Consider the following 12,675-nt stretch of genomic DNA (forward strand, 5'->3'; position numbering starts at 1 on the left):
AGGTGGGGAGAACATTTTGAAGATAGGTAACAAAAAACTAATTTGCTTGCGGGGCTGGATTAACCCTACCGGAGGGGCACAGACCAAAAACGAGCCTCCATTAAACGGGCTCTGATTTTTAGTTTAAAAAAGCCAAACTAACCTTGGATCTGCATTGTGCTTGGCTGGTGCATACACACAAACACATTTGTAATTTATAAATTAATTGTTGCCCTCATCAGTCTTTTAGATCTAATCTAGTTTTGTTTGCGTATGGTCCGAGCAGAGAAAGAAAAGGTACTATGTGGGCTATGTGGCATAAAACAGCAGAGCTATGTTAGGAGTCATCTTTTACAGATTTCTGACCAAACTAATCATTTAGGGCAGTTTTTCCCTGGTGGGCTCATGGATTACCGGCATAGGAAGACAGAAAACATATTTAGGATACACAAAATGACACTCCTCTAATCTGTTTTTTTTCCTTTTGAATTACTGGATTTCTTCAGTTCTCTAAGCGGACAAAGTATGTGACATAGACATAATTGTGTAAGTGTTAGTTTTTCGATAGGAGCAGAGAGAGAGGTATAACCCTACATTACAATACATTACATTACACATTTACAAAATCTATGTTGTGTACCTGGAGTATGCCATCATTTACTGGTGTTGTACTTTTTAAATTTTAATTGTTTCGGAATTATGATGCAGATTGCACCAAAGAACCAACTCTTCAAGCAGTCCCAGTATTTTTCCTCCAGGGCAGACTCTCACCTAACCAGTTCTCAGCTGGAGAACAGCAGAAGCATTTACAACACATGCTTTTCATGAGAAAAACAAAAGGCCAGAGGTTGCTCAAACACCCCAGACACAAACTAGAGGAGACACTAATCAGTAAGGACAGCGACATGATTCTGATTGCCACTTAGCTTTTTATCCATGCAACATGTCAAGTCATTTTTGGCCTCTCCTCTGATAAACAAATATTCAGGAGTCCAAAAAGGATGAGAAATGGAGAACTGCATCTTCCTTCTTCTTTTCAAAAATGAACTGAAGGATCTGAAATGCTTTGTTCTGTGCATGAAGTTGTTCACCCTTAGGATTAAGTTCTGTACAGAAGAAAAATATCCAAAATCATGATTATCTTTACAAGGAAAGTTAACATTCAGAACATAAGCTAGTTTACATTCAACCTGTTTATATTACATACAACTCTTGTTTTTCTTCTCATGAATAAGCATCTGTGAATTGAGAAGTTATTAACCTTTGTGTTGTCCTCGGCTCAAATGTGACACGTTTTCTACAAAATGTGAGTTTATTTTAAGAAAACTACCCTAAAATAGCATGGGCGCATGGATGATCCTTTGCAGGTAATACAATTATTACTTTCATTGAATTTTTCCATTGAGTTTTCTTCAATTTTATAGCATTTGAAAAAAACATGTTTAAATGGTTTAAAACGTTGAAATAAACCAGTCTGTGATCCATTCAACATCATCTAATCTTAACAATTAGTCAAAGTAATTCATAATTTCTGCTTTTTTTTCCACTCAAAAATTAGTTGTATGTCATGAACATCAGGTTTATTGAACATGAATTTATAAAAGAGTTGAAAAAAGTGACAACAAAAATTAGAGCCAGAAGGACAGCAAGTTTCTTGTGAACAGTAGGACAACACGAGGGTGAAGCAACGGTCACATTGTCCTGTGCATTAAGGTTCAGATTTAATCAGATATTAATAGATGTAAAACGTGGTTTTCACACAAGCTGTGTTTTTCCAATCATTAAGAATATGCATAGTCACAGGTTACTTAAATAAGTGCATCATCAGTTTAATTGAAGGAACAGGCTGTAATAGGAGAGGGGTTAGAAACTGACGGTCGATAATCTGGACAGCCAAGTTTGAATGCATGTACTCAATACACTGCCATTAATACAGTACATTCAGGATCACATTATGTTACACACTTGGCAATTCAATGACAACATTGCCAAAAGGAGACAAGTAGTTATGCTAGTCATTCAGTTCGGGGTGTTCCTCTGGGTGGACCAAAACTATTTCCCTGTCTTACTGCAAAGTCTGATAGGACCAAAATAAACAACAGCGCACCTATACACAACCATCCTCTTGCTGTATTGTTGTTTGCTGTGACGTCACCCAATCTATGAATCATTAATGGCGATACAGAGTCAATAATTAGCGATCATACTTTTGCTAACCTCTCTCCAGTAATGAAGTAACATCCCAGGCTTCAAAGCACACCTCTCTGAGAGAACCAGCATAACTGATGGACTGTCCTTTTTATTGAGTCTTTACCTGCCCACCTCAGATGCCGTGTTCACTCTTCCAGAGCCTGGTATGAGCAAGCCAAGGCCTCTTTCATGAGCAAACACTTAGCCATTCAGTCTCTGCGTGACCACCTCTCTGTACATGATAGAGATGTACACAAAGAGAAGTAGGATCACAAAGAAATCGTCCATGAATCCCAGCAGACCGAAAAGTGCCTCAGGGAGGATGTCAAGCGGCGACACCAGGTAGGTGAGTGCTCCCACTAGGCAGAGAAGAATGCGAATCCTGAACATCCAGAAGAGGCCTCCCACAGAGAACATCTCCCTAAAGGCATGACGGAGCAAGGTGGGCACATCTCGCAGCCTGTCCATATACTGAGAAGACAGAGGAGAGAAAATATTATGAGACTCGCTGAAAATACTCCCAGAATTATAATGCACTGCACAAGCCAGAATCTCATTATTTGCACACTTGTGTCTTTTACTAGCAGAGCCTCAGATCAAACAGTCTTGTGTGAGTACTCACAAAGCATCATAATTGATATTGCTTTTAAAATGTTTAAATAACATCCATAACGTGCAATGAAAATCTATCTAGCAGCATCTTTAACTATATCTGAAGAATTGTTGCTATTTTAGATATAAAAGTAAGCCCAGCTAACCAGCAACTACTACAGCCCAAATATTAATCTGGCTATAGAATGGAGTAAATTTCTTTATTGTAGTATACTCACAGATCTTGGCTGGCCTGAGAACCTGCGGTTGTAATCGTTAATGTCTGTTAAGATCAGCTGCGGTTCCCCCTCGCCATTCTGGACCGTCTGAGGAGCGGTGTGTTCATGAAATAGTGGGAAGAGCAGCGTTACCTGGGGGGAAAAATGTATATAAATATTTTACACATGGCAACATACTCATGCGAGAAAAAAAAAGGAATTGTGTGGCACACACCTACATGAATACCATTATGGAGTAACACTCTCTACTCATGATTTTCACAATAACTAACAGAAAACAATTAGACTGGAAATGGTTTCAGAGTCAAACATGAGCATGGGTCTGTGTGTCAGCACTGTTAATAAATGAGAATTTAGCATTTATATCTATGGGTAAATTTGGAAGCAAGCAATTCTAACAAATACCAATAGGTCTGGCATCTAAAAAAAATAAAAATGGTACTATAAAAACTCAGATTAAACATTCTACATCCAACATTTGTTACAAGTCTCACCATTTGTCGGCAGATGGGGCAGTGAATTGCACCCAGCCATGTGCCATACCTCCAGTAGGCTATAATGCAGGAGCCTATGCAGAGAAAAAAAGAGAAAAACATGAACACCACATAAGCTTAAATCAAAGAACAAATATCTATTTTAACACCAACAGTATACTCCCAATTATGCTTTGAGTCATTTGAATTTTTGCAACTGATTTCATAGTCTGACTTCTGGTCCAATAACCATATTTATCTTTCTTACTATTTTATATAAGAATATACTAGGTGTCTCTGGAACTGTGCATTTAGTCCATGTTATATTCCGTCTTGTTGACACTGGAATGAGGTTGCTTCAATCTTGTTGTACATATACATACGTATAAAGGCATTCTACGCTATTCTGTTCTAAAGCTAATACAGTTTGGTTTTGCTTAGTGTACATTACTAAAATATGTCTTACCACAGAAAAGGTGTCCACAATTGGTTTCCACAGGCAGAACAGCCTGCTGTAAACACACAGGACAAGACATGTCTGTGTAATACTGCTGTCTGGCCTCCGCCTGAGGATTTTCGTCCTGATAGAAATTAAAGAATTAAAAATACAAAACACATATAAAGTTTAATATGACAGTAATCATTGAACAGACAATTTGTAAGTGTATCACCTCATTGAAAAATAAATATGACACTGAAACAAGTAGAAATTGTTAATGGTTTATAAAAATAAATAAAAAGGTATTGTTTTTATGCTATTTTTGTCAATTAGCTATATTCGAGCAGAAAGGCTAGAGCTGTATTTGCTTGCGTACCTGCTCTGTTTGGAGCTGTTGTCGGACGGCTCGAACATGCTCCTGATTCTCCGGATGAATGTTCTGCTGCTCTTGTCTGCAAGAAGGTCAAAAGGACAGACATTTTGAAACCATAATATTTTTTTGCTGAAACTACTAAATGTAACCGCACATTTAGCTATGCAAACTGACAGTTTTCTTTAAGCAAATTATTTGCTAATTCAAAAATGTTGGTAACAGTACCAGCTGCAGCTCTCTTACACTGTGTTACAAAGATAGCATTGCAAAGAAGAAATGGCAATAACACAGCACAGGAGCAAAACTAAGCAGCAGTACAGGCCGCTTTGATTTGAATTATAAATAAGCCATTTAAATATTATATAGATTTATAATACATTGGGTAAATTACTGTAAGTGTAAAGCAGTGCCAATAGGCAAACTAACTGCATTTGAATCAACTGTATCAGATTCATTAGGTGAATTTACCTGCAGAGCAGAGTGAGAAGGCCCACAAGGAAGGTGATACTGAGCACCACAACCAATAAGACCTGGTTGCTGACACCTTCGATGAGGGTGTCTTCATCTTGGACCAGGTAGTCCAAGTCCCCACATAGACTGTCCTCCATCACCCACACTCATAGCACTAGAAAACAAAGAGACAAAAAATAGGTTAGCCTTGTACTGGACATTGTTCTGTTTCTGATCTGTACCAGTCTATTTTAAACAATAATAAAAGAGGAACACAATATAATAACTTTGCTATAATTGCATAAAGGACGCTAGTTTGGCAGAGTAAGATAAGTGCTGTCATTTCTAATATCTATTTCTTTCAGCATATTTAGTTGAGGTATAAAAAACAGTGTCATTTGTACATCACTATAAGCCTTGCAGCCTTCTTATCGTTTCTCACGTTAGCTAGCGTTGCTGGACTGATAACGTTAGTCAACACTTGTCCATTCTGATACTAAGGTCACACAATATCTAGGAAGCCGTTATTATTTACTTCCCTGACATTACCAGTGCTGTCTGCCATAAGCTCAACATTAACTTAAGTTACTTTAGGCGGTTCCACGGTGACAGCTAGCTAAGTTTAGCGGTAGCGTAGAGTAGCCTTCACTGTGCTAATGACACGATACGTGTACATTGTCGTCTTGCTTTCGGAAGTAAGTACGTTACATGCGGGTAAGTAAGTAGCTAGAGGTATTAACGTAACACACCGATAAAAGACAGTGGCTGTTTTTCTAAATCCAAGCTCAACCTGGCCATCATCGCTCGTAGCTAAACCATAAACATTGCTAACGTTACCCCTCTGCCTGATTAACCAAGAACGTCTTGGGTCTGAGCCCTACTGGAGTGGCTTAGCAGCTAAATTAAGAGTCCACGTATGACACAAGAGCACACTTGAGAAACGTAACAGCCTACCAACTACATTGCAATATGACATCACCTACCAACAGGAAGTCCGCTGTCTCTCAAGGCTTGACTTGACAATTTCTTTTACATTGATCCTCGAGACAGTTTCTTTCCATCAATAACTGATTATAGGCTAGTGACTCGTGTCAGATCGGCAACGAGAACAGTTTCGTTGCCGTGTCATAAACTGCGTTTGCATCAGTTTTACAGGTGTTGTTTTATTTGGTTTCGTCTCGTTTTTATTCTTCTTCTTCCATTGGGATTTAACGGCAGCTTGCATCCCAAATGTTGCCCTACTGCCATCTTCTGGAGTTAGTTGACTAGTGTCCATTATGTCATATGTCCTTATCAGTCCTGCTCTTATTGAACCTGACCAAATATCTTCTGCCTAGATCTATCTATCTATCTATCTATCTATCTATCTATCTATCTATCTATCTATCTATCTATCTATCTATCTAATTTTATTTTATTTCATTTCACACTCCGATCAGTAGGTGGCAGTAGTGGGCCTTACAACAGGTTAGAATGTCCTTAAACCAGAAGAAGCAGTACTAAGGCATTCTGTACCATAGTCTGTGTACATTAACTATCTACAGTTAGCGAATAAAGGGATTTAACTTTACCAAAGCATCTTTTCATTGAGGCAGAATGCCTCGTTATGCACAGCTAGTGATTGGGCCGGCGGGTAGCGGTAAGGTAAGTTATCAGGCATTCAGTTGCACGTGCTAAAATGCCTTGTTATGCTAGTCGGTTAAAGCGCTATGCTAAGACATGGGGTTGTCTAGTCATCCACATTAACCAAGTCTAAGTTATATCTGCCTTTGACTTATAAATGTTGAGTTTTATTTTCCATTTCAGAGTACCTACTGCTCCACCATGGTCCAGCATTTACAGACCCTTAACCGCTCAGTTCAGGTGGTCAATCTGGACCCAGCAGCTGAGCACTTTGACTACCCTGTCATGGCAGGTGAAGAATATACAGCATGTTTTTAGTTTACAAAATGATTAAATTGAATTACAAAGAGTACATCGATCTTAGCCTTATTTAATACAGAACTATTATGTTATTACATGCGCATATTGGCTGTGTAATGTTTTAGGTTTAATTTCAAAACGGACTTATGGTTTGCTAAGAATAGATGGCCTACATAGATGGCTCCCTCTTGGTTCACATACTGTACAACAACAGACTAATCTAGGACAACGTTTAGTGTGACCACACGCGGTCACAATAACATTAAGAATACAAAAAAACAGTCAAAAATAAATAAAAAATACACAAACTGGGAAGTGTACAATTTAATAGTTTAGAAATAAAGTGCTTCCTCCTGCACTGTTAGAGATAAAAGTTCTGAATCACATGCTCATATTTGTTGTTGGTTTTTGCCCTTACATTTCAAATACTTGCAGTAAGATTTAACTTGTTCGACACAACAACCGGATTGTTTCTGTGTCCTCAGATATCCGGGAGCTGATCCAGGTGGACGACGTGATGGAGGACACTTCTCTCAGATTTGGCCCTAACGGAGGTCTGGTCTTCTGCATGGAATACTTTGCCAACAACTTTGACTGGCTGGGGGAAAGCCTGGGGCATGTTGAGGATGACTACATACTGTTCGACTGCCCAGGTAAATATCTTGGCATAAGCAGGCTGAAAGCTGGTGCATTTACCCACCTGTTTGTGCTGGGTTTGGCCCAGTATGTTAAGAGTTAAAAGGAAGGGGTTTAATGGGAGGACATGTGTTCTGTTAACACATGTAACACATTGTAATTACTAAAAAAAAACAAAATACATTACAAAAAAGTAGGATTCTTGCTCTCTACCATAAAGAAAGCTTGAGTAACAATCATTACACCTGAAGTTTGAGCATTAATTCATTCAAGCAAGTGTACGGGACATACTCAGATGAGTGTTGACATGGTTTTCATCACAGTATTGGGATTTGTATTTACATCAACACTACAGATGCATTGTCCCAGTTTGGGTGCTGTGTTTTCTTTTCACAGCTCAAGCACAGTTTTGACAAGTGGCTTCTTTTTGCAGGTCAGATTGAACTTTATACACACCTCCCTGTAATGAAGCAGCTGGTGGAGCAGCTCCAGCAGTGGGAGTTCCGGGTGTGTGGGGTCTTTCTGGTAGACTCCCAGTTCATGGTGGAGTCTTTTAAGGTGAGAGACAATGTCTTCATCTGTTTGTCTGGTTCCCCTTTGTTTATGAACACCGATATTTTTTTTTATTTTGTTTTGCAATTTTGTTCACTTAATGTAGTAATGAAAGCAAACATGAAGTCTCACATCTTCCCTTTTCTCTAACTGCAGTTCATCTCAGGAGTCATGGTTGCCCTGAGTGCCATGGTGTCATTAGAAATCCCTCAAATAAACATCATGACAAAAATGGACCTGCTAAGTCCCAAAGCCAAGAAAGAGATTGAGAAGTAAGTTTCATGTGAGTAAAGTAAAACAGTGTTTTGCATCCTAAATTAACATGAAACTTCCCTTTATTGTTTGTAGACCCAAATAAAGGGAGGGTTATATTGACTTAAATGTTACTTTTGCCTAATATTCAGAGCATCGGTTATGGCGTTTTCCCAAATCCTAAACCTAGTAAAAAAGGAAAGTTGTCTATTTTCCTCCTTATTGAAAAGGTTTTTCAGCTGGACGCAGCATTTATTATGTTTTGCTTTCTTGTTTTACTAGGTACTTGGACCCAGACATGTACGCAATGATGGAAGATAACTCCGATAACATCAGAAGCAAAAAGTTCAAGAATCTGACCAAAGCCATCTGTGGTCTGGTGAGTGAAGCCCTTAATTTAATACCACTTTCCTTTCTTTCTTTCTTTTCTTTAAAAGAAAAAAATGAGACGGCCTTTAAAGTCTTTGTTTGTGTGTCCAGATTGATGACTACAGTATGGTAAGATTCCTGCCCTTTGACCGTACAGATGAGGAAGGTATTAACATAGTACTGCAAAACATTGACTTCTCTATACAATATGGAGAGGACCTGGAGTTCAAGGAGCCGAAGGTGAAGAAACCTACAAAACACAATAAAATAACATTTAACAATATGGTGTAAAGTAATTACAATGCGTTTGTCATTGTTGTAATATTTTGAATTAGTCTTTTGTTATTCTTATTCTTTCCTTTTCTACAGGAGGTTGATGAAGAGCCTGCGAATTCCAATTATGATTCGTTTTTTCAAGACAAGGTTGACAGCCGAGGACTGGAGTAGTGTGACTCCAGGACATCTACAACAACAACAAAAAGAGTTAGAAACCACATTTGAGGCTGATGAAGAACCAGGATACACTATATCAAGTCTAGATGGAGAATGGCATGGCAATAACGAAGGGACAAGTGTGGGTTAAAAAGACTGACCGAAGATCATGAACATCTTGTGTCATGTACAGTATGTTTATGCATGGGTACCTTTTAAATGACTCAAGAAATGTGATTTCAACCCATTTGTGTTTTTATATTATGTCAGTGTTTAAAGTTCAAGAGTTGTTAATAAATACATGTATTAATGCTATATTTTTTAAATAAAACATGAGACAAAATACACAACTTGACTTCCTGTGTGAAGAAAACGTGTGTGGTAGCGCCTCCATGTGGACGGTACGCCACATAGCATGTGGTCACTTCCTGTAAAGCTGAAGGGTGGGACAAGCGGAAGCTGGGTCTTGTAGTGTTAGTGTTTTTCTCTTGCTGAGCAGTTGGACTGATATTTATCACTCAACATGCCGGTGAGTAAATTCTACACGATTATTAACCAACAGAAGTTTCTATTGTGGGGCTTCGAACAAAATAGAAAAAAAAATGCATAGAAACTCCACTGTAACACATCCAAGGGCCTCCGAGGAAACGCTAGCTGTGATTGTCGGTAGCACAGTTGGCTAGCTGTGTTAGCATTTGCTCGCAATGTTTCTGATGTTTCACAGTCAAAACTGATACATTCACTGCAACGTTTCTGCAAATCCGTAGTCTAGTAGCCATACAATAAAGGGTTTCCTTGTCGTGGTAGCATAGCCTTTACGCTCGGGTCTTTAGCAGAGGTTTGACTGATGCTATCTGCCAGAAAGGTAACGTTACCTTGAAAATATACGTGACAGCAACTTTTTCCTCACTTTTTAAGGCGTATCACTCAAGCCTAATGGTCCCCGAAACCAGGCTGGTGGGGAATATGGCTTTGCTTCCTCTCAAAACCCAGTTCAAGGGACCAGCCAGAGGAGACGGTGAGTTAACTCACACAAAGTGGAGCCAATCCCTCTGAATCCCAGAAATGCTTACGCAGGGGTCTACGTTAGTTTCTAAACTGTTCACTCTTTTAGATTTGTTACCTTGATGTGACGCTCGGTTCCTGAAACATGTATCAAGCTTACTTCCATATATGGCCTCAAGAGTGCATCCTACAGTTCCACTTCTTCATTATCTCGACTCTCCGTTTCTGTAAAGCTTGAAGAACCCTCTCAGATTTTGACACGTTGGAGTAGAGATCGGAGGATTTGATTTGGTAGTCCTACTGAAGTCCTGATTTGATGAGATCTTCACCATAAAACCGTATTATAATTGTATTGTTTGGCCCCTTGGTTGTTTCTTAGCAGCCTGTATATCACAACTCAAAAATAGGTCCCTGCCATCCAACAATAAAAAGATGTGGTGACTAAAACAGGAAATGACTGCATTAATACAGACTTTGACAACACTTATTCCATAAAAGCTTAAAAGTAAATCATTATATGCATCTTTGAATTGTGTAGTGAGCGGAGAGTCTTTTTTATTCTTTTTCATTCCAGGCATAGAGTCAGACATCATTGATGAGGCGATCTACTACTTTAAGGCCAATGTTTTCTTTAAGAACTATGAAATCAAGGTAAGAAATGTACTCACTTGTTTTGGCAGATTGCATTTATCCTCATTTAAGGTGTCTAAAGTCAAATCTATAAAGAAAATTTAAATGTTTCTGAGTTTGCCTGTAGATATTTGACAGAGAAAAATCTAACACAAAGAAGTGTTGCATTTTTTTGATAGTTTGTAAGTAGATTTTTTTTTTTTTTTAACGAACACGTTTTTACCCCACTAGTGTGCGAGTGTTCTGTATATTGGCTCTTCCCCATCTCGGTCTTGAAGCAGCTGTGCATTTTGTTCTTCAACATGCCCCAGCTTGCTTATTCCCATTCCCCTCAGCAGGGCATAGTTGCTCAGGATTTAAAACTACTGTACTAATTACAATCACTTTTCATGCTACAGACATTTCTTTCAGTCCAGGTATTTCAGCTAGTACGGTGTGTTTTTTTCTTCTCCAGAATGAGGCAGACAGGACGCTGATCTACGTCACACTGTACATTTCTGAATGCCTAAAGAGGCTACAGAAGGTAAATTGCTTTTTTGTTACATATCTCTGCACTTTATACAATGGCTTCATACTAATCTTTTAATGAATAGCAGAATAATTAAAAGGCCTGTGCTACATTCAGGGTTCTCAACCAAAGGCTAAGGGTCCACAAGGGCTCACCAGATGGCCTTTACGGAGCTATTTAGTAGAATATGAATAGTTGTGTTTTGTAAAACCGAAAAACTATTCATGTTTTACACACACACTGGGAGCAGGAAGTAGTCGCTTGAATGCCTATTCAAATGGGTGTTACTTTAACATGTGATCTGACCCTTTGCGTCGGTGTGTGTGGTTGCTCTTTACAGTGCAGCTCCAGGAACCAGGGAGAGAAGGAGATGTACACACTGGGCATCACTAACTTCCCCATTCCTGGAGAGCCTGGCTTCCCTCTTAATGCTATGTACGTCAAACCTGCGAACAAGCAAGAGGACGGTAAGAACCAGCACCATCAACTAACCACAATGCGTTGGCACTCGCCAGTGTCCTTGTACTCTTCTCATATTGCATTTAATTCTCAGCCTGAAGTAATATAATATAGGATCTGACATATGGAATTGCTTTTTCTTGATTGTGTTGTGTACCTCAACCCCGTTCTTGTACAGAAAACCTGGATATTTATTCATCCTTGGTGACACACAGTGGCCAAGACTAATTTTTCTGAATCAACACATGTATGTTTAATTAGGAATTGTCACAACTGTGTTTTCCCTTTTTCTTCTGAATATTTACATTGGCTTTTTCTGTAAACACAAATATTTAAAAGGTGGGAGGTCAACAATTCAAGTAATGCCTAAGATCCTTATTCCGAGTTTTCATGTAGTGGTAATAAATGAAATGTTATGCTAAGATGTGACTTTTCACCATAGTAATAATGTCTGTTAAAATGCTGTTCCGTAACCTTTTCCAGAGACTATGAGGGCGTACCTCCAGCAGATCCGCCAGGAGACCGGCTTGAGGCTATGTGATCGCGTGTTCGACCCCCAGACAGACAAACCCAGCAAGGTGAGTTCAACGCCTCCAAAATTTCACTACAACCTTATGAACAGTTACTTAAGAAAGGTATGTCCAGATTTGGTTGATTGAGCATTAACATAGCACATCCACATATACACATCTATTGAATATCAACATATTGAGAACAGGGTCCATGTTGGATTTCTACATGTATTTCAGCATTAATCAATAAATCAACATTTCTTTATATAGCACTTTACAGTAACCAGGAGGTATCCAAAGCAGGGTTAAAATCTCCGACAAATACTCCGGCCATTTGAGGCCTTGAAAACAAACCATGAAATCAATTCTAAAACGCACAGGGCGCCAATGTAGAGTGTAGAGAACGGGAGTGATTAAATCAATCTATCCTGTTACTTTGTGACAAATGGGTTATGGGGTGCCCAGTTAATTCTTCTAGATCTTGCCTCAGGTACTTGCAGAACCTTTGGACACTTTTCCTAACAGAATTTGTTAATTTTTTTTTCCCAGTGGTGGATGTGCTTTGTCAAGAGGCAGTTCATGAACAAAAGTCTGTCAGCTCCTGGACAGTGAATGACTCGGACTCAGTTTCTCTTCTACACCTGCGAGAGGGGGGGGGGGGGG

At 39.0% G+C, this 12,675-nt stretch overlaps 3 protein-coding genes across 6 annotated transcripts in view; 2 read left to right on the forward strand and 1 right to left on the reverse strand.

Moving 5' to 3' along the window:
- Positions 1-2,275: 2,275 nt before the first annotated feature.
- On the reverse strand, positions 2,276-6,006 carry rnf170 (ring finger protein 170). Of its 3 annotated transcripts, none has more exons than XM_034895420.1 (7): positions 5,718-6,006; positions 4,753-4,909; positions 4,288-4,363; positions 3,939-4,053; positions 3,494-3,567; positions 3,000-3,131; positions 2,276-2,640 (listed from the first exon to the last, which is right to left on the reverse strand). In XM_034895420.1, exons 2-7 carry the CDS (start codon positions 4,890-4,892, stop codon positions 2,371-2,373), a joined length of 807 nt encoding a protein of 268 aa, XP_034751311.1. In that variant the 5' UTR covers positions 4,893-4,909; positions 5,718-6,006; the 3' UTR covers positions 2,276-2,370. The 3 variants fall into 3 exon arrangements, with proteins under 3 accessions (XP_034751311.1, XP_034751312.1, XP_034751313.1); XM_034895421.1 differs by lacking the exon at positions 5,718-6,006 and adding an exon at positions 5,572-5,688; XM_034895422.1 differs by lacking the exon at positions 5,718-6,006 and adding an exon at positions 5,177-5,391.
- Positions 6,007-6,188: 182 nt separating this feature from the next.
- The window catches only part of gpn3 (GPN-loop GTPase 3), a 16,009-nt gene continuing 9,522 nt past the window's right edge, over positions 6,189-12,675 (forward strand). The window contains exons 1-8 of one of the 2 annotated variants that reach the window (XM_034895419.1): positions 6,189-6,378; positions 6,541-6,649; positions 7,143-7,310; positions 7,727-7,851; positions 8,002-8,117; positions 8,380-8,476; positions 8,578-8,706; positions 8,836-8,949. In XM_034895419.1, the coding sequence (XP_034751310.1) occupies positions 6,331-6,378; positions 6,541-6,649; positions 7,143-7,310; positions 7,727-7,851; positions 8,002-8,117; positions 8,380-8,476; positions 8,578-8,706; positions 8,836-8,913 (870 nt within the window). In that variant the 5' untranslated portion in view covers positions 6,189-6,330 and the 3' untranslated portion in view covers positions 8,914-8,949. Of the gene's footprint in view, positions 6,379-6,540; positions 6,650-7,142; positions 7,311-7,726; positions 7,852-8,001; positions 8,118-8,379; positions 8,477-8,577; positions 8,707-8,835; positions 8,966-12,675 lie in introns of those variants that run through there. The other variant, XM_034895417.1, reaches the window with a different exon arrangement.
- Positions 9,280-12,675, forward strand: part of arpc3 (actin related protein 2/3 complex, subunit 3) — a 3,506-nt gene continuing 110 nt past the window's right edge. The window contains exons 1-7 of the mRNA XM_034895423.1: positions 9,280-9,427; positions 9,817-9,916; positions 10,478-10,554; positions 10,988-11,056; positions 11,382-11,508; positions 11,984-12,078; positions 12,562-12,675. The exon at positions 12,562-12,675 is cut by the window's right edge and continues 110 nt beyond it. Coding sequence (XP_034751314.1) covers positions 9,422-9,427; positions 9,817-9,916; positions 10,478-10,554; positions 10,988-11,056; positions 11,382-11,508; positions 11,984-12,078; positions 12,562-12,624 — 537 coding nt within the window. The 5' untranslated portion in view covers positions 9,280-9,421 and the 3' untranslated portion in view covers positions 12,625-12,675. The remainder of the gene's footprint in view (positions 9,428-9,816; positions 9,917-10,477; positions 10,555-10,987; positions 11,057-11,381; positions 11,509-11,983; positions 12,079-12,561) is intronic.

Source organism: Etheostoma cragini, chromosome 16 (genome assembly GCF_013103735.1).
Source record: "Etheostoma cragini isolate CJK2018 chromosome 16, CSU_Ecrag_1.0, whole genome shotgun sequence".
In the NCBI taxonomy this organism is placed as follows: Eukaryota; Metazoa; Chordata; class Actinopteri; order Perciformes; family Percidae; genus Etheostoma; species Etheostoma cragini.

Excerpts from the sequence above, each read along its gene's own strand:
- rnf170 (XM_034895420.1), bottom strand. The coding sequence starts at position 4,892 with ATGGAGGACAGTCTATGTGGGGACTTGGACTACCTGGTCCAAGATGAA. Across the intron at positions 3,568-3,938 it reads TTGTGGACACCTTTTCTGTG|GCTCCTGCATTATAGCCTAC; the intron begins GTAAGACATATT and ends TTCTCTGCATAG. Across the intron at positions 2,641-2,999 it reads TCTCAGGCCAGCCAAGATCT|TATATGGACAGGCTGCGAGA; the intron begins GTGAGTATACTA and ends CTGTCTTCTCAG.